Source organism: Neovison vison, chromosome 11 (assembly GCF_020171115.1).
Source record: "Neovison vison isolate M4711 chromosome 11, ASM_NN_V1, whole genome shotgun sequence".
Classification (NCBI taxonomy): Eukaryota; Metazoa; Chordata; class Mammalia; order Carnivora; family Mustelidae; genus Neogale; species Neogale vison.
Genome location: NC_058101.1, coordinates 197247899 through 197267507, shown reverse-complemented (window position 1 = coordinate 197267507; position 19609 = coordinate 197247899). Strand labels below are relative to the sequence as shown.

The 19609-nt window shown below is 46.1% G+C and overlaps 1 protein-coding gene across 2 annotated transcripts in view; it reads right to left on the bottom strand.

Annotated features, from left to right (window-relative positions):
• Positions 1–14065, bottom strand: part of CENPU (centromere protein U) — a 33703-nt gene extending 19638 nt beyond the window's left edge. Inside the window, exons 1-6 of one of the 2 annotated variants that reach the window (XM_044225634.1) lie at positions 13989–14065; positions 11155–11203; positions 9324–9441; positions 5781–5886; positions 2604–2664; positions 1915–2142 (exon numbers count right to left, since the gene is read on the bottom strand). In XM_044225634.1, the coding sequence (XP_044081569.1) occupies positions 1915–2142; positions 2604–2664; positions 5781–5886; positions 9324–9441; positions 11155–11203; positions 13989–14029 (603 nt within the window). In that variant the 5' untranslated portion in view covers positions 14030–14065. Of the gene's footprint in view, positions 1–1914; positions 2143–2603; positions 2665–5780; positions 5887–9323; positions 9442–11154; positions 11204–11517; positions 11620–13988 lie in introns of those variants that run through there. The other variant, XM_044225633.1, reaches the window with a different exon arrangement.
• Positions 14066–19609: the final 5544 nt, after the last annotated feature.

Below are 19609 nucleotides of genomic sequence, written 5' to 3'. Positions count from 1 at the left end.
CCGTATGCAGTGACTGGTGCCCCTTAAGACCTGTCCGTGCCCCGGAGAGTCACCTCAAGGCCCCTTTGAGAGGCAGAGGGAGGCGAGACACAAAGGAGAAGATCACGTGAAGACCGAAGGCAGATACTGTGGGGATGTGACCACGAGCTGAGGAATGCCAGAGCCACCAAAACCGTAAGAAAGAGAAAACAGAACACGATGAACTGACTGAGCCACCCAGTTTCCCTAAAGTCCTGGTTTTACTCACTGTGCTTTGATCATGTATAAAGTCGGAATCAGGGCGCCTGGGTGGCTCAGTTCGCTAAGCCTCTGCCCTCGGCTCAGGTCGTGGTCCTGGGGTCCTGGGATCCAGCTCTGCACCAGGCTCCCTGTTCAAGTAGGGAATCTACTTCTCTCTCTCTCCCTCTTCCCCTCCCCACTGCTCATTCTCTGTCTCCCACATAAATAAATAAAATCGTTTTAAAAATTATTTTTTTTAAGTAAGAATTAGATGAATTTGGGTAAAAAACACGTGGGAAATTCCTGCATTATTTCTGTAACTTTTAAGTCTAAAATTAAGAAAACAACAAAGCTACAAAATTCATGATGCAAAACTCTGGAGAACTAAAGAATCCACAAAATTGGGGTATTAAAAACCACCTGGGTGGCTCAGTGGGTTAAGCGTCTGCCTTCAGCTCAGGTCATGATCGCAGGGTCCTGCTCAGTGGCCAGCTTGCTTCCCCCTCTTCCTCCATCCCTCCCCCTGCTCATTCTCTCTCAAATAAAATCTTAAAAACAAACACCCTACTTTGTAAAAAGGAGACTATTCCCACCATTATAGGCCTATAAGGAGACATAATATCTGAACTATGTCAGTCACCTTGACCTGAGAGCACATTCCCAGAATACCTCAAACAACTGCAAATTCAAGTTTATATGGGATGTTGACCAAGATAGACCAATCAGAGGCAGACCAACATGTGTAATATGCTTCTATTTGTGTAGAAAGGGGAAACTGAAAGAAAATACATCCATATTTATTTATATGGGCAGAAGGAAACTCTGGAAGAACACATAAGAACCTATATAGAATGTCACCTGCATCTTTATTTCCTGGGTGAGGAAGACGGTAAGTGGGCCATGATGCAGCACGAACACATTAAACTTTTTAAAATAAAAACACATTAAATTTTTTTTTGAGGGGCGCCTGGTAGCTCAGTGGGTTAAGCCTCTGCCTTCGGCTCAGGTCATGATCTCAGAGTCCTCTGCTCTGCAGGGAGCCTGCTTCCCTTCCCCTCTCTCTGCCTACTTGTGATCTCTGTCAAATAAATAAATAAAATCTTTAAAAAAATTTTTTTTTGAACAGGAGGATGAATTATTCAAAACATTAAAACAAATGAATAAAAGGACATATTGAGAACTTGACCAAAAGATACTAAATGTCAAGAATTTAAAACAGAGTGATTATGACCCAGACATCTTATCTTAGCCACTTTTTTCCTAAGGAAATGATGGAGGGCGTACACCAAGATTTAGCTAGAAAGAAATTCATGAAAGCGCTTAAAATTTTTTTTAACTGCAGCCACTCATTAGTAAGAGATTAACTACGGCACACTCATGAACGAAATGGCGAGCGCTAAGACCACAGCCTAGAACACAGGTGCCCGAGGCTGGTCACCCCGGGGGTGAGGAAAGTGCAGGAAAGGCGCTGAGGAGCCTGGACCGAGGAGCAGGGTGGCTCAGGAGACGGGATTGTGGGTGATTTTATCTTCCTTTCCGTACCTTCTGAATGTCGTCAAATATTTTTTATAACAGAAACATAAAACTTCTCTTTTTAAAGAAACAAAGGAAAAGAGAGGAAATGCTGTTTTCCTCCTAAACATTTCTCCGTCAACCCTCCTCTTCCCTCCAGGGCAGTGGCAGACACGCTCTTACCGAATGACGTGGTTCTGTCTCGGGCTCTTTTTCAACAGCGGACTTGGCGCTACGGGGTCTGATGTTTTTAGGAGTGACCGACGCAGCCGGTTTCTCTGGAAGCTCCGAGGATGTATGGGGTGTATCTGGCTGTGTCCTGATTTTCTCTGCTGGTTGAACTTTCCTTCTTACAGCCTCTTCCTCAGTGCTTTCAGAGTCATCGCTAATGGGCCTGCCTCTCCTTCCTGGCTATGGCGAGAAAGCAGCATTACTGGCTTAGAAAATACAAATGCTTTATCCCCCTTCCGGCAACAGTGGCCAGCCCTGGTCAAGTCCACATTGCTCATTCGCCACCTTCCAGCTCGAACATAACAGGAAGGTGGCAACGGGATTACCGGGTAGGTTGCCGGGGGCAGGGAGGGGTGCGGACGACCCAGACCCAAGAGTCCAAATAAACACTCCCCACAATTCACACGCCTTTGTGGATCGTGATCTAAACAGATGACATGAACACTATGAAAATCAACTAGGGACAGAGACATTCGAGCCTCTATAAATAAAAGCATCTAAGATATACGAAAATATAGTCCCTTTTTACAGTAAAAGTATCTTCTGCAATGTAACATTCTGTATGTAAAATGTGGTTATAGCACATTTTCTCTGCATCCTATCGAAATAGGAAATCTGCTGCAAGATACACTCCTACATACCTTTTTGGCCCTCATCTCTGTAGACATGTTTTCACCTGCTTCAATTTCGTAAGTGTCTGACCTGTACCAAAGAACAAAACATCAGTAGTATCTTATACTTTTTTTTTTTCACATGTCTTGTAGAAGTTGCTCGTCCAATATTAAAACAAGCTCAGTTCCATGAGGAGACTTCCGCTTGTCCTGGGCGGGTCTGCCACCTTCCAGATGTATGGGTCATCTCCCACACCATGCCACGCCCACGCCCCGGCCGTTTATTCTTGGTGCGCAGATAAGCGCCATAACTGCACCACCTTGTGGTCATGCCCCAGAACTGCACTTGCCCCGTGTTCCCACTCACAGGTAACTATACCGGCCATCATCTGATGGACTGAAAGCTAAGGCCACAGACACCAGGCCCATCATAGGGGATGTAAAAGGGAAGACCTTTTTTTTCCCCTTTGAAAAGGAAGACAAAACAAATCAAAACAAAACCCTAAATTTCCAAAGAGAGACGAGAGTTCATTTTGTCACTCAACTCAACATTCATTTGATGCCAACTTCCACGCCATGCAGACAGAACATGGGGGGCCCCCTGGAGCCAGCAGGCATACCAGGGAGAGAAAACTGGCATTTCAGAAAGACGGCACTGGAAGCTGTGGGGCGGGTGGGCTGGAGGGGAGAGAGCAGTTCTGGAGACAAGGGACAGCAGGCAGGGGACGCTGGCGAGAGGAGCCAAGCGCCTAGGCCATGGCAGGGGTATGGAGAGAACAAATAAGACTGGTCAGAGAACAGAGGCTGCTGGGAATGACTCTCAGGTGACAGCAGGACCATTAATCTAGAGAATGTCAAAGGAGCTTGCTGACACTGGGTGAGAGAGGAAAGGACTGAGCTTGGCTTTGCCTTTGTTGAATCCGAGGTGCCCGTGGGCATCTAGGGACATATGGCCCATCTCCAGGACATGGCAGGCCCCAGAGAAAGGCTGGGCAAGACAGGCAGACAGACAAGGAGCGCAGTGGCATCTGGGTAGCTAAAGGAGAGAGGAGAGAGCAGAGAGCAGCCTCACCTGTGCACACGAAAAGGTGAGGGAGAGGAGATCAAGGAACAAAGACCCAAACGTCCCTGGTGAGGATCTGGGGCCTAGAGGCTGCTGCCTCCACGAGTCCTGCTAAATGCCGCTCTCTCCCCGGTGCGTCCCTGATGCCCGGACTCCCCTTAGTGTCCATATAAATGAATGAAAGACCTAACTGTGAGACCGGAAACCGTAGAAAGCCTAGAGGTAGTAACATCTTTGACATCGGCAGTAGCAACTTCTTAATAGCTACTTCTCCTGAGGCAAGGGAAACAAAAGCAAAAATAAACTACTGGGACTTCACCAAGACAAAAAGCTTCTGCACAGCAAGGGAAATAATCAACCAAACTAAAAGACAATCTACTGAATGGGAGAAGATATTTGCAAGTGATAAAGGGTTAGTATCCTAAGTATGTAAGGATCTTGCAAGGGGCGCCTGGGTGGCTCAGTGGGTTAAGCGTCTGCCTTCGGCTCAGGTCATGATCCCAGGGTCCTGGGATCGAGCCCCACATCGGGCTCTCTGCTCAGTGGGGAACTTGCTTCCCCCTCTCTCTGCCTGCTGCTCTGCCTGGTTGTAATCTCTGTCTGTCAAATAAATAAATAAAATCACTCACCATCAGGGACATGCAAATCAAAACTCAGTGAGCTGTCACCTTACACCTAGGGTCAGAACAGCTAAAATCGAGGCTGTAAGAAACAACAGGTGTTGGCGAGGCTGTGGAGAAAGGGCCTTGTGCCCCATTGGTGGGAATACAGATGCAGCCACTGTGCAGAACGGTATGGAGGTTCCCCCAAAAATTAAACAGCAAACTGCACTACTGGGTATTGACCCCCCAAATACAAAAACACGGATTCAAAGGGATACATGCATCCTGATGCTCATAGCAGCGTTATTTACAATAGCTAAACTGTGGAAACAGCCCAAGGGGCCGTCGACTGGTCAATGGATCAAGCGGGATACACATCCAGTGTATGTTACTCAGCCATCAGAAAACCAAAATCTTGCCATTCGCAAGGACGGGGATGGAGCTGGAGAGTATCGCACTGAGTGAAGTCAGTCAGAGAGAGACAAACAGTCTGATTTCACCCACATGCGGAATTTAAGAAACAAAGGAGCGAAGGGAAAAAAAAACAAAAGAGAGAGTAGGAGGCAAACCAAGAAACAGACTGTTAACTACAGAGAACAAACTGACAGTGACCAGAGGGGAGCAGGGTGCCAGGATGGGTGAAGTGGGTGATGGGATCAGCAGTGCCCAGCCCCGCCCCATGAGGAGATCGTGGAGACTGGAACTAAAATAAAAACTTAAAAAAATAAAAAATAAAAAATAAAAAAAGCTTCCCCCTCCCTCCTTGTTTTACCACAAAGCTAAAACCCCCTTCATAAGCATGTTCTGTAGGATAGGCCGGTGGCCATTATAATGACTTTGGGGCTCTTTAGATTAAATCCGACTTTTAGGGGCACCTGGGTGGCTCAGTGGGTTCAAGTCTCTGCCTTTGGCTCAGGTCATGATCCCAGGGTCCTGGGATGGAGCCCCGTATTGAGCTCTCTGCTCAGCAGGGAGCCTGCTTCCTCCTCTTTCTGCCTGCCTCTCTGCCTCCTTGTGATCTTTCCCTCTGTCGGATAAATAAATAAAATCTTTATAAAAAAATAAAAAATAAAAATAAAATAAATTTGACTTTTAAAATTGAGGTATCATTGACGTATTAGCTTCAGGTGAACAACACAATGCTTTGCTCCTTGTACACACAGCAAAATGTTCTCCTCAGTAACTCTAGTTAACATCTGTCACCGCAGAGAGCTACAGAATGTGTTTTTCTTGTGACGAGAACGGCTAAGATCTACTCTCCCGGCAACTTTCCAATGTACAAGGTATTAGCTGTAGTCCCCCTGCTGTAACTACATCCCCAGGCCTGTTTCCTGTGACCGGAAATACGTGCCTACCGTTAGTTACTACAAGTCACGTTAATTTCTGAGAACAAGCTTTTGTGCACCGGTTCTCTGGAGGAAAAACCCAAGCTGGGTCCAGAGATCTTCGAAAAGCAGCAGTCATGTAAGCGCCTGTGTCAGAGAGCTTCTCCGGGAGAGCCCACTGACCACGGCTCCACGAGCACTTGAAACAGAACCCTACCTTCTCTCCGCCTCTTTTCCTTGAGGAGTCGAGGGCACGGAGGACCCGCAGTGCTTGGAGAATTCGTCTTCATCAGCATATATCGCGGTGCTGTGTAGAGGAGGGTCTACAAGAGATTTTTTTTTTAAGCACAACTTTAAAAGTCTGGCAGCTTGAGCAGCGTTTCTCATTGTTCCAAACCTCAGTGTGAATGGTTCCCACCGCACAGGCGACTGACGCCCCAAAGGTCTTTGGGCCTCGCCCCTCAACGCTAAGCATTTTAAACCGTTTCACTAGTAAACACGTGGACGTTTACCAGTGTTCACCGGTGTTACTGTACTGACACGCTCCGTGGGAGTTTCTCAATGAGCTGAAAGAAATGTGAGTGGGAAGCCTGGGGTCCTCTGTCCTCACTGGGAGGAGCGTCAGGGCTCTATGTGGGACCCCACGCTGGGAAAGGCACAGTAAGGGAGGACACCCCTCCCTGCTCAGGCAGGGGGAGCTTGGGGGAGGGAGGGAGGCGGCCAGGGGTAGCTGCAGGGTGCCTGGTAAGAGCCAAGCGACCACTGCTTCATGCTCAAATCTTAGCTGGCGGTGTAGACTTTAGACAGGTGTTCAACCAAACAGCTGCTTCAGCGAGGAACACTATCCACGCATGATTTTAAAGGTAGGGATAGGCTCTGCGCTGCCCTCAGCCAGACAAAGGGATCTGCTGATGCTGCAAATAACAGAGAATAAAAAAGAAATAAACCAATCCTGAATCTCCGTATGCAGCCAGGCACCCATGCTGGACTCTCACACAGAGAAAGAGAACCCAATTTTAATAAGATAAATAATCCAGCTTAAAAATGGATAAATGGGGGTGCCTGGGTGGCTCAGTAGGTTAAGCCTCTGCCTTCGGATCAGGTCATGACCCCAGGGCCCTGGGATCGAGACCCGCATCGGGCTCCCTGCTCAGTGGGGAGCCTGCTTCCCCCCCACAACCTACTTGTGATCTCTCTGTCAAATAAATAAATAAAATCTTTAAAAACAAAAATAAAAATGGAGAAATGATCTGAAGAGACAGCTCTTAAAAGAGACACACCAATGGCCAAGAAGCATGTAAAAGGATGTTCAAGATCATTAGCCACTGGGGAGACACAATTCAAAACCACAGCGAGGGGACCCTTTCACGCCCACCGTCAAAACGAAATCCAAGTGAGGCCGCGGGGAAACCGGGATCCTGGTGGACCTCTGCGTTTGTGTAATGGAGATGCTGCAGCCTCCGTGAAGACGGCAGAGCGAGGCCTCAAAAAAGTGACCACAGGATCCGGCAACCCTACTTCTGCGTCTACACTCCAGAGTGAAAGCAGGGACTCTAACAGAGGTTGGATTCACAGTCATCACAACATAAAAGCGACCCCAGTGTCCACAGACAGCCGAATGGCGGTACACAGAGCATGGAACAGGATTCAGTTTTCCAAAGGAAATTCAAGGGGTGCCTGGGTGGCTCAGTGGGTTAAGCCGCTGCCTTCGGCCCAGGTCATGATCCCGGGGTCCTGGGATCGAGCCCCACATTGGGCTCTCTGCTCAGCGGGGAGCCTGCTTCCTCCTCTCTCTCTCTGCCTGACTCTCTGCCTGCTTGTGATCTCTGTCAAATAAATAAATAAAATCTTTAAAAAATACATTAAAAAAAAAAAAAAGGAAATTCAGACCCAAGCTACAACACAGGTGGGCCTTGAAGACGTCCTGTTAAGTGGAGGGGGAATAAAAGGAATGAAAGGAAAAATACTGTAGAAATCCTCTCATATGAAGTATCTAGAGGAGTCAAATTTCTAGAAGCGACAAGTTGGGCTGGGAGGCGTGGACAGTCAGGAGCTGCTGGTCCAGCGGGCGCGGACCCTCAGGGGGAAGTGGGAAGGTTCTGGAGGTGGACGGTGAGGACAGCGCTGATGCCACAGAACCATACTCTTAAAAATGGTGAAAACCGTCAGTTTTATGGTCTGTATAGGCTACCACAAAAACACGGTGAGACAGCACTGGACGGTCACGGCCAGAATCGGAAAGTCGGGAGAAAGGGCAACACAGGTCCGTGCACAAGCCTGTGCATGAATGTTCACGGCAGGACAACTCAGGGGCCCCACAGGGGAAACCAGGCAGGTGTACGGCGGCGACCGGCGAATGGAGAACAAAGTGAGGAGTATCCCAGCAATGGATTATTGAATGAAAATGTTTTTAAAAGGAACAAAGTATTGATTCTCGCTACAGGACATAGGGACCCTGAAAATACTAGGCAGAACGAAGGAAGCCAGTCACAAATGAACAGGGTATGACCCCGTTTACAGGAGGAGGCACACCCACAGCCAGGAAGGAGGTGGAGGGTTGCCAGGGGCCGGGGGAAGGTGGGGTGGGGAGGGACTGCGAATGGGTAGTTTCCTGCTGGGGTGATTAAAGGTTCTGGAATACACAGGGTCGAGGGTTGTACAATTCTAGAACTACACCAGAGTCCCACTGAATTGTACTTGAAAATGGGGAATTTGGTAAGTGAATTACATCTCAATTTAAAAAATTCTGTGAGGGCGCCCCAGGGGACTTAGTCAGTTAAGCATCTGGCTTGTGATTTTTGCTCAGGTCAAGATCTCAGGGTGGTGAAATCAAACTCCGTGCTGGGCTGGAGCCTGCTTAAGATTCTCTCTCTCCTTCTCCCTCTGCCGTTTCCCCATGTCCCCCTCTCTAAAAAATAATCAAAATGAAAAATAAAAAACTTATGTGGTTTCTTTTGGATTTGGATATTTTACACTTCAATTTCCTTAATTAAAACACTTCAATCAAGCCATAACAAAAGATGTACTCTGACAATGCTTATAAAGCATACACTATTCTTTTATTAAGAACAGACTAGAAGATATTAGAGACCAAATGAAAAATATGTCAGAGTACAGGTTTTCCAAATGCCCTTAAGATTTTTTCCAGCAACAATGTCTGATCACTGCTGATCTCTGTGGGGGGACACCTGGCACTTTCTGCCATGTTTTGGCCTGTGGAGTGGCCACAGAGGGCACAGCCAGAAGCAGTCCCAGCTGGACAGCTCGCGTGCTCCTGGTCAACCCAGTACAGCCCTGTTCTCCTCACACTCCAGGGAACACAGGCGAAGCTCTCCCCTGGCTCTCCTGAAGGAAACTTCTGCCTCGGTGTATCAAGGAAAAGGGAAAATTACCCCTCTTCTCCTCCCTGAATTCAGGCCCCTTACTGAATGACTCCGTTGGTGGTATGGCGTAAGAAACAGTTCACATTCTCCTCGTTACAGAATGCTATGATGTGTGTCCCGATAGGACTAGCTTGATGAATGCCACCAGGCGAGTTCCATCCTGGTAAATGTTTAACAGAGTTCGTAGTCCCAACCTACCGAGAAGTGAGGAAAACTAATTCAAATTATCAAGTATTCCGCCCCCCAACACTACAGTCCTATGCAGACAGCGGATTTTTAGATCTGAAGATATTCCCATATTTTTACCAGTAACTGGCCTAAAGGTCTGAGGATACGCTACTTTATAAAACTTTAGGATCAAGACTTAAAATACTGACCAAAGATTTCGTAAGGTTCTTCATCTTTCTCATTTTCACCCAGCCTGTCGATGCTGGAGATAACAGAATTATCGGGGAAATCAAACACATCAGTGGGCTTCTGCGTTGGGCCGGCTTTCTAAAAGTAGACAAAAGCAAAGTCATTGAATGAGCTTGAAGTCATTGAAGGACCATTATGAGCTGATTTATCCAGCGAGGATAATTCTGCTATCTCGCTGCCCAATGAAGTGATCCTTAACACCTGTTGCAGGGTTGAGACACAGACCCCTTTTATAAACGGGGGCAGGGGCTGGCAAACTTTTCTGTAGGGGACCAGACGGTAAATATATTAGGCTCTGCACCTGTTGCAACTACTCAGCTCTGCCGCCGCGGTCTGAAAGCAGACGGCAACGACACAGAGAGAATGAACAGGGCTGTGTTGCAGTAACTTTATTTATGAAGACGGAAATTTGAATTTCGCGTCATTTTCCCCTGTCATGAGATGTTCTTCTTCTGATTTTATTTCAACCATTTAAAAATATAAAGATCATTCTCAGCTCACAGGGCTGTCCAAAACACAGGGAGCAGGCAAGATTTGGCCCATGGGCCACAGTTTGCTGATTCTGGATCTCGGCAGAGCTCTGGGCCCCCGCTCCAGAAATCTGCCCATATACCTGAGAGTTCACAAGGACCCACAGGGCTGGAAACTGCCAACCAAAGGAGAGAGACAAGGGTTTATGGTTCAATATACTAACAAGCCCCACAAAGTTTGTAATCCCAAATCCTCATGAATGGATCAAAACATACAGAAAACAAGAAAAACTTCCATCTCAACTCTGAAAAATGTGGAAGGTGCCATTAACAGATGAGAAAGCATAAGAAAATTCTGGAAGATAGAAAGAAGACGGAATAAACTGACCAAACAACAACAAACACAACGTTCCCACTTACAGACCCTCCATCCTCCCTGCAGCAAACTGGCTTCCAGCACCCAGGTGCCTTCGAGGGAAGAAAGAGGTCAGACAAGAGCCACCCCCGAAGGCTGGGGCTAGGGCAGCAGGTGGAGAGAGAGCTCAAAAAACAGGGGCCCCGGGTGGCTCAGTGGGTTAAGCCTCTGCCTTCGTTTCAGGTCATGATCTCAGGGTCCTGGGATCAAGCCCCACGTGGGGCTCTCTGCTTAGCAGGGAGCCTGCTTCCCCCTCTCTCTCTGCCTGCTTCTCTGACTACTTGTGATCTCTCTCTCTCTCTCTCTCTGTGTCAAATAAATAAAATCTTAAAAAAAAAAAAAAGACAGGAGAGCAGGGCAGAGAGTAGACAAGCCCCCAACTCCCTGCACGCAGAAAGCAGCCACTCTCAATGTCGTTGATGTGGGTTTCTACTGCCAAGTAGATGAGCCATTGGAAAATAATATGAAATGAGCTTTGCAGAGTGCTGAAGAAAACGTACCCGCTTTTAACATACATTTATTTTAAGACCCTAAACAGAAACTATAATATGGACTAAATCAACAGCATGAAATCACAAACAATTGTGGGAAACAAATGGAGAAGTGATTGAGTGAAAAAAGCAAAATACGGACAGTTGAACACATTTTTGTAGGATATTAATTATCCAAATTGGAAAAAAACAAAAACAAAAAACAAACAAGGCTCAGAAAAAAAGATTCAAAAGGTTAACAGTGGTTATTTCTTCCAATATACTGGTAAAGGTGGAAGGAAAAAGAATATGCTTTTTATCACAATAAAACTGAGTTTACTCAGTGAAATCTAGAAGATTCAAAGCTTCCCTCAAAACACGTTATTTCATATCATCGGTTACGGGAGAATCACATTAAAATACGAACATAACTTACATCTTTTGCAGAATGCGTTCTTCCTGCAGTGTTCTTTGAAGATCTCACACTATTAAACAGCAAAAACACAAATAGGATATATTTAAAATAACTGGGAAGCACCCTAACTTGCAACCCTTTCTAAGCATTTTTTCTCCCCAAATTACAATTCTTGCTAGTTGCACCAATAGTGCATACCCAGTGAAAGTCAGGTTATGGCCAAATCCTTCCAGAAAACAGAACCCGTATCTCATAGGTATTTTTTACAGGCCAAATCCTATCACTGGTATAGAAAGTCACACACCTGTCTGCATCAGGGACACAGACATTCTCCATCCTGCTGCTATCCTTGCCCCTGAGGACAAGTCAATAGCAGGGACTGACCGTTTCTGGAGAACTAAAAAGGGAGGTCCAGCGGCGAAGCACCTGACACCTGTTCCACCTCGCGGCTGGCTCTTGGGTATATATTTTCTCATTTTGCTCTAACAGTCCTATAAAGCAGAAGTGAATCCCATATTGCAGATGTAGATTTGCCCAAAGCAGCACAGGGCCAAGGAGGAGAAGCCGGCATTAAAACGTTCTTTCCAGCTTCCCTCGGTTCAAATCCAGCTTCCCTCTTCCCACTGCCTCAGGCCACTCCACAGGGCTTTAGCATAAAAGGATAAAGCTGTAGATCTTCAAGCGTAAAGTAAACAAGATGGAAAAACAGGGACTAAAATACAAACTGGAAATAAGAGTCATGGGAAATACCACCGCCAGTGAATGGGTATCGAGTATCCTTTGCACACCAGGCACTGTAGTAGGGCACCGGGGCTGCTCTGGAAAATTCCATACCCAGTCTCTTACTTTACAACATGCCACGCAGACACCCTCTGTGGGTCACAAAATCAGCTTAGTGTGCCTGAATCCACATTTGAGTATTGTTGTATGTGACAGAATTTCGAACTTACAGGAAAATCACAAATATAAGAACATTCCTGTCCTTCACCCAGGTTCACCAATGGTTTACATTCTATCTCCTACGCTTTCTGTGTGTGTATATGTAAACTAGAGACAGCATGCACTTTTACCTCCAAATAATTCAGTGTGTCTCTAAGAAAGTGTTCTATTGCATCCTCACCGTACAATTTCCAAATTAAGAAAAGAAACACTGATAGGATTATATAATCTACAGTCTCTATCCAAATTTCATCCATTGCTTCATCATGTCCTTCAAATTTTTTTCTGCATTTTCAAAAAGGAAATTAAAAAATATAAAATATAAGATTACATTGGGGATTGTATTTTCATAAACTTTGTTGTTCTGCATGTATGGAGAGCACATTTATGTACAGTGATGTAAAATGTCAGTACTGTGAATCACAAACGAAAGGGCTGAACTCCTTAGAGCCGTGGTTCTCAAACTTCTCAGCATCAGAATCACCTGGAGGGCTTTGAACAGATTGCTTGGCCCCACCCCCAGAGTTTCTGATTCCGCGAGCCCAGGATGGGATCTGAGAGTTTGCAGTTCTAACAAATGCAAGGAACCACACTTTTAAGAACCTCTACTTAATTGGATTTTCAGGTCCCAAGAAGGTAGAACCGGTATTCATTTTAGGGCATCTATGATTCTTGGATTCAGAAAAGTGACTTATCAATGCTCATACAATCAAGTAACAGAAATAGGATTAAAACCCAGATTGCCTAACTTCTTATCCTCCTCTCCACTGGCTCCTGCCTCCTCGGTGCTTCAGAAAAAAAGTCAGGTTTCCTCCTTACCTTAGGGTAGGAGCAAGGTGAGGTTTCCCAAAGACGGAAACGTCTGTGATACCATATGTGAGATTTTTGGTGGATTTCAGGAGTCTCAAAGGCAAGAATGTTTTATGTACACACACGGAGAAAGAGGAAGGGAAGTGGGGGGAGAAAAACAAAAACTACCTGGCCTATCAGAATGAGTTTAACTTTCTGCAGGTGACGTTAAGGCCCATATTCTTTCCGGATCCTCCTCTCTATTGGGAGAGTCCTCTGTTCTTCCCCAGCTGCAGTTTAATCCCAGTTTATGCCTGCTGTCCTGCTCCGCTCACCTTCCACAGTCAGCGGGCATCTACAACCGCCACCTTCTCCAGGCAGTCTTCCCACCACCCAGGACCTCCTGCCCGTATGTAGGACCTTGTGTACCCACTGCAGCAAGCCGAGACCCCTTTAGCCAGGACCACTCAGGACCTTTGGATGCTCTGAAGACACAGCCAGCCAGATAGTTGTCGGTGAACCCACTAAAAAAATAATATTTTGGAGAGTGGTTTGGCAGCCTGTATTTAAATGCATGCCCTTTTTGAGAAACAAACAAAAACCAATTGCTTGACCCATTTTGCAGTGCCCTTTTTAAAATAACAAGCAGCAGCTTGGTCCCCCAGCTGAAGGTGAGGTTCAGCTTTTAAGGCCTCTTATAAAACCCCAGGGTCTTGAAAATAAGATCCTGACTTACTGACCAGCCACAGCGCAGACGTTTCTAGAATGTAAAGTCTGGCAAGCAGGTGGCACTCGGCGAGCTATTGTTGGGTATTTTGTTTCAAAATATTTTGAGTCTACTTTAGACCACACCCACCCACGCAAAGCTAACATTAGCAAACGTCCTTTTGCACGCTCCGGGCCGAGTGCTCAGCGGTTAACTCCTCTGTCTTGCGGCAACCCCGCGCAGTCGGGATTATCATTCCCATTTTACAGGTGGAAACCGAGGCCTGAGCGAGCACCGCGGCGGCAGAGCCAGGGAGCCTCGCGAAGCAGCACGAACAGCTCCGAGAGGCACAAACGCCGCCGCAGAGGAAAGAGATAAAGCCTGTCCCTGGGTCGGGGTCTTCACGGGCCGCACAACTCACCCGCCCTGCCCCGGGTACCGCATCCGCCGCGACGGGGCCATCCTAGTCTACCGAGCTCCCCGCAGACGCGGCCCATAAACCTCCCGCCAAACCCCGCGCCGCTCCGAACAGCCAATCGCAGCCGAGCACGCTTGCCCGCCCCCACGTCACTCCCCGGCCCCCGTAAAGCCGGGGGCCCGCGGCTCCTCCCCGTCCTGGAGCCCGAGGGAAAACCCGGTCTGGAATTCTGGGAAAGCTGGAGTCTGCGTCTTACAACCCATTGCTGATGGTCTCTGATAAGGCACCAGTTTGCCGGGCTTTTCCTCCCACCCGTGCGCCGCGCCAGTTTTCCAAAGCTCCGCAGTTCCTGAGCCTCGTGGGCCCGCCCCTGGGGCGGGGAAGGGGAGGAGCCGGAGCGGAAAAGAGGTGGTGCGCGCGCCCGGGTTGCTGGATCCAATTTCCGGAAGGAGCTCCTGGCGCTTAGGCTCCTGGGCAGTTAGAGCGCTGCAGTGCCTGAAAGGCAGGATATGACCTCGCTGCAGCCCTCAACCAGCTGTATGAGCTCCGCGTATTATTTTACTTCTTTTTCGGTTTCCTCAGTGCAAATGGGAAGGGCCCCTTCAGGAGCTAATATTCTCTTCTATTCTTTAATTCGCTTAAAAATGTATTATCCTGGGGCGCCTGGGTGGCTCAGTGGGTTAAAGCCTCTGCCTTCAGCTGGGGTCATGGTCTCAGGGCCCGGGGATCGAGCCCCGCATCGGGCTCTTTGCTTGGCAGGGAGCCTGCTTCCTCTCTCTCTCTCTCTCTCTCTCTGCCTGCCTACCTGTGATCTCTGTCAAATAAATAAAATCTTTTTTTAAAAATGTATTATCCTGCAAATGAACGTTGGGCCCTTACCACACAGTAAATACAAATGAACTTAAAATGGATCAAAGACCTAAACTTGAAAACAACACACCTCTTAGAAGAAAGCACAGCAAGAACTTCATGACATAGAATTGGGCAATGATTTCTCCCATACGTGCCAGAAACACAGCTGGGAAGATGAACAAATTCTGCAGACGGAGAGTGGTCGTTGGTTGCCTAACCTGAATGTACTTAACTAGCGCTACAGTGTGGAGTTAAAAGTGATTAAAATGCTGAGTTTCATGTTATCTATATTTTATCACAATAAAAAGTTATAACAGGACAGGAAATTGTTGAGCGCTCTGGATGAAATAAAAACTCAACCCAAGTAGGTTTAAAAAATAAAAGGAATTTATGAGCTTGTGTCCAGAGGTAGGCTGGCTGTCGAGCTCAGTTTGACCTGGAGATCTGACAAGCCATCAGGGCTCTGAATCCATTTTCTCACTCTCCTGGTACATCAGCTTTTTCCTTGGGCTGGGTATATCATCAGCACCATCATCACCACCACCACCATCATCATCATCACCATCATCATTGCTTGGATTTATTGAGCATTTACTATGATCCAGGCATTGTTCTAAGTGTTTAGTACTTATTAAAACCTCGCAATAACCCTATGTGGTAAATACTATAATCCCACCTTACATATAAGGAAATGAAGGAGCAGCCCCACGGGTGGGAAGTGGTGGTCTCTGCATTAGGTCTTGGGATTTGGGTCCAGAGCCGGCACATGGCAGCTGTTCCAAGTCCATCATTCAAAGAAAGAGAGTGGCTATACCCAGCATTCCCAGAAAAAGGCCTCAACTTTATTCTAATTGGTCCAGCTTTAGTGACATACCTACCTGGGTGAGTCAGAGTTCTCCATGGAAACAGAACCAATAGGAAGTACCCAAACACACACATATCTCCTATAAATGTGTATATGTATATTTATAGAGATAAAATAAATCTCTCTTTCATGTATATGCATATAAAAAAGAAAATACCCAACTGTTAAGACAGGAAGAAGTTCAGCACTCTGGATGGTGTATTTATACACATCTATACAACAGAGAGATTCATTTTAAGGAATTATCTCACATATTCAATTGTGGAGGCTGGCAAGTTGGCAATGAGAAGGCCAGCGGCCTAGAAGTTCAGGTTAAGAGTTGAGGTTGCAGCCTTAAGTCTGAATTCTGCAGGGCAGCAGGCCGGAAACTCAGGCAGGATTTCTAGGCCGCAATCTTGAGGCAGAATATTTTGTTATCATGGACAAAATCCCAGACTTTGCGCTTAAGGACTTCAACTGATTGGGCAAGGCCCACCCTCACTCTGCTCTACTCAAAGCAGAATGGCGAATAATTTGCCCTACTCAAAGTCTACTAATTTAAAGATTAATTACATCTAAAAGATGCCTTCACCGCAACATCTAGACTGCTGTTTGGCCAAACACATGACCCCTGAACCAATTCCTGCAGCCAAAGAACTGGAATACACTCACTAGCGTCCAGGAAGCTCATGGATTCCTGCTAGAACAGCGGTGGTTGACAGGGGTTGGAAATTGAGAATGTGGAAAATGGATGCTGTGGACACAGACAACTGAAATCCTCTGCAGAAACCTGCCCAGGCCAGCAGAGCCAGTCATAAGGAAGGCAGGATTCCAACCTGGTCGTTCTGAAGCCAAATTCACATGCTGCCTTCTCAGTTACTAACTGTTAGGTTAGAGCAATGATTCTCAAAGTGTGTGAGGGAAGGTGAGAGGAAAGGGGGCAGTTCCCGGATCTCCCAGGCTTGTGTAGCGTGATAAAGCAGTAACACCGTAACATAAAGAAGACTCTCAGTTGTTCTGGTCAAAGGGTGAGTGGGAGGGACGCCAGGGTGGCTCAGTCGGCGAAGCATCTGCCTTGCCCTCAGGTCACGATCTCAGGGTCCTGGAATCGAATCTTCTTTGAGATCCCTGCTCAGTGGGGAGCCTGCTTCTCCCTCTGCCTGCCACTCCCCCTGCTTGTGTGCATACTCTATCTGACAGATAAATAAAATCTAAAAAAGAAAAAAAAAAGGGGGGGTGGGTGGGAGCCGTGCTTAAGACTTTAGTGTCCAATGACAATTTCAAAACCTCCATGGTTATTTGTACTGCTGCGGCAAAGATCAGAACTTGCATGAGTGTCTGAACATAGAAAGCCAAGTGCAGAGCCCGGCCTGGGGGGAGGAGGCAAAAAGCGGAGGCTCATAAGAAAGTAAGTGAAACATAGAGGCGGGGGACTGGAGGCTGGCAGCTGGGGAGGGGAGAAGGGTCAGTCAAGGGAAGAAGAGAAGCCCAGCAGATCAGAGAAGCTGCAGCCAAAGACAGATCAGGTTCCTGGGAAACTCTCTGTGCAGACAGTGGCAGATTACTTTTCAAGGAAGCCACAGCCCATATTTTCTGTTTTCAGATGGTCCCCAATGGATGCTCTCCCCCAACACCGTTAACCTTTTGTGCATGTTTGTTAAACTCAACAACTTTGTCTCCGTGTACTTAGGGAGGTTGCGAAGGATTAGGGCCAGGGGCCAAGATGGGGTGAGTTGGAAGGAGGCCAGAACACGCAGGAGTGGAGGGAGCAGGGCCCTCACCCCTGCAGGTAGCCTGGGGCAGTGTGAGCAACCAGAGGAGGAAAAGTGATGGTGGAGAAGCCAGAGGACATCCTCATGGATGGGTGGGCAGGTGGGCGGGGGCCGTTGGTTCTAGAACATACTTGCATGTTTGGAAAATGAAAAAAAAAAAACCCACAAGTATTGCTTTTATAATATACATGTAGAACATGAAGACGTAGAAAACATCTTGGACCCCGGGATGAATGGAGCGGCTGGGCATGAAACACCCCCCTGTGGAAATCAATATATCTTCCCTGTGGATTTGGGTGATACATATTAGCTTTATGTTTTAGGATGTATTAGGTTAATGTTTTAGGATTATTAGTTTGATTTCTAAATAAGAATATAAATGGGAATATTATTATTTATCTTACAGGTTTGTCCTAAAGATAACAAGTAAAGAATACAGTAAAGAATAAAGTCTGTATGTATACATACATATACTATATATATGTGTATATATATACACACACATATATAGATATATATAAATAGCCATTTGTAATGGATTTTGTAATTTGTTTTGTAAGAATACAAATTTTCACCAGGAGTTTAAGGAATTGCCCCAACATAGCTTTGGTTTTTTGTTTTTGTTTTTTTAATTTAAATTCAATTTAGTTAATATATAGCGATTGCATTACTAGGTATTTATCCAAAGGATACAAAGATACTGATTTGAAGGGGTCCATGCACCTCAATGTTCATAACAGCAATATCCACGATATGAAGAGAGCCCGGATGTCCATCAACAGATGAATGGATAAAGATGATGTAGTATATAGAACAATGGAATATTACTTGTCCATCTAAAGGAATGGAATCTTGCCATTTGCAATGATGTGGGTGGAACTAGAGTGTATTATACTAAGTGAAATAAGTCAGAGGAAGACAGATACCATATGATTTCACTCAAATGTGGAATTTAAGCAACAAAACAGATGAACATAGGGGAAGGGAAGAAAAAATAAAACAAGACAAATTCAGAGAGGGAGACAAACCATAAGAGACTCTTAATCTCAGGAAACAAACTGAGGGCTGCTGGAGGGGAGGGGGGTCGGGGATGGGGCACTGAGGAGGGCACTTGATGGAAAGAGCACTGGGTGTTTTATGCAACTGACAAATCATCAAAATCTACCAGGAACCTAATAATGTTCCAGGTAGATTTCCAGGAATGTTTCCAGGTATGGTACTTAAGCTGAATTTAAATTAAAAAAACAAAAACCAAAGCAATGTTGGAGCAATTCCTAAAACTTCTGGCAAAAATCTGGACTCTTACAAAACAAATTACAAATGGATATTCCACTTCTGGAATAAAAAACAAAAACAAAAAAAACCCCAACCTACCCTTTCTTATAGGGCCTCTGCTCTTTTTTCAAGTTAGCTTTTCTGTCGAACTTCGCGTACAGAGAGGTGGCCACCGGAGGGCAGATAAAAACTGGGCCGGGAGGTTTGGAAATGTGATTAGAGAGCGGAGCTCTCGTATTCAGATGTTGTAATAAACAAAATAGGTAAACACAGGGGACGGAAGGAAAAATAGAATAAGATAAAAACAGAGACGGGGACAAACTATAAGAGACTCGTCTCTTTTTTTTTTTTTAAGATTTTATTTATTTATCTGACACACAGAGAGAGACAGCAAGAGAGGGAACACAAGCAGGGGGAGTGGGAGAGAGAGAAGCAGGCTTTCGGCTGAGCGAGGAGCCTGATACTGGGCTCCATCCCAGGACCCCAGGATCGTGCCGGATCATGTAGGATCATGACCTAAGCCAAAGGCAGATGCGTAACAACAGAGCCACGCAGGTGCCCCACTGAAAGAGACTCTTAAGTTTAGAAAACAAACTGAGGGCTGCTGGAGGGGTGGTGGGGGATGAGGTAACTGGGGGATGGGCATTAAGGAGGGCACGTGATGGTTTGAGCATTGGGTATATAACAATTGGGTTATATACCCAATTGGTGTTATATACCCAATGCTCATTCCATCATGTGCTTATATGCAACTGATTAATCACTAAATTCTACCACTGAAACTATTAATACACTGTATTTTAACTAAATTGAATTTAAATTTAAAAAATTTTTTTAAATTAAAGATAAATTTAAAAATAAAGATAAATTAAATTAAAGAT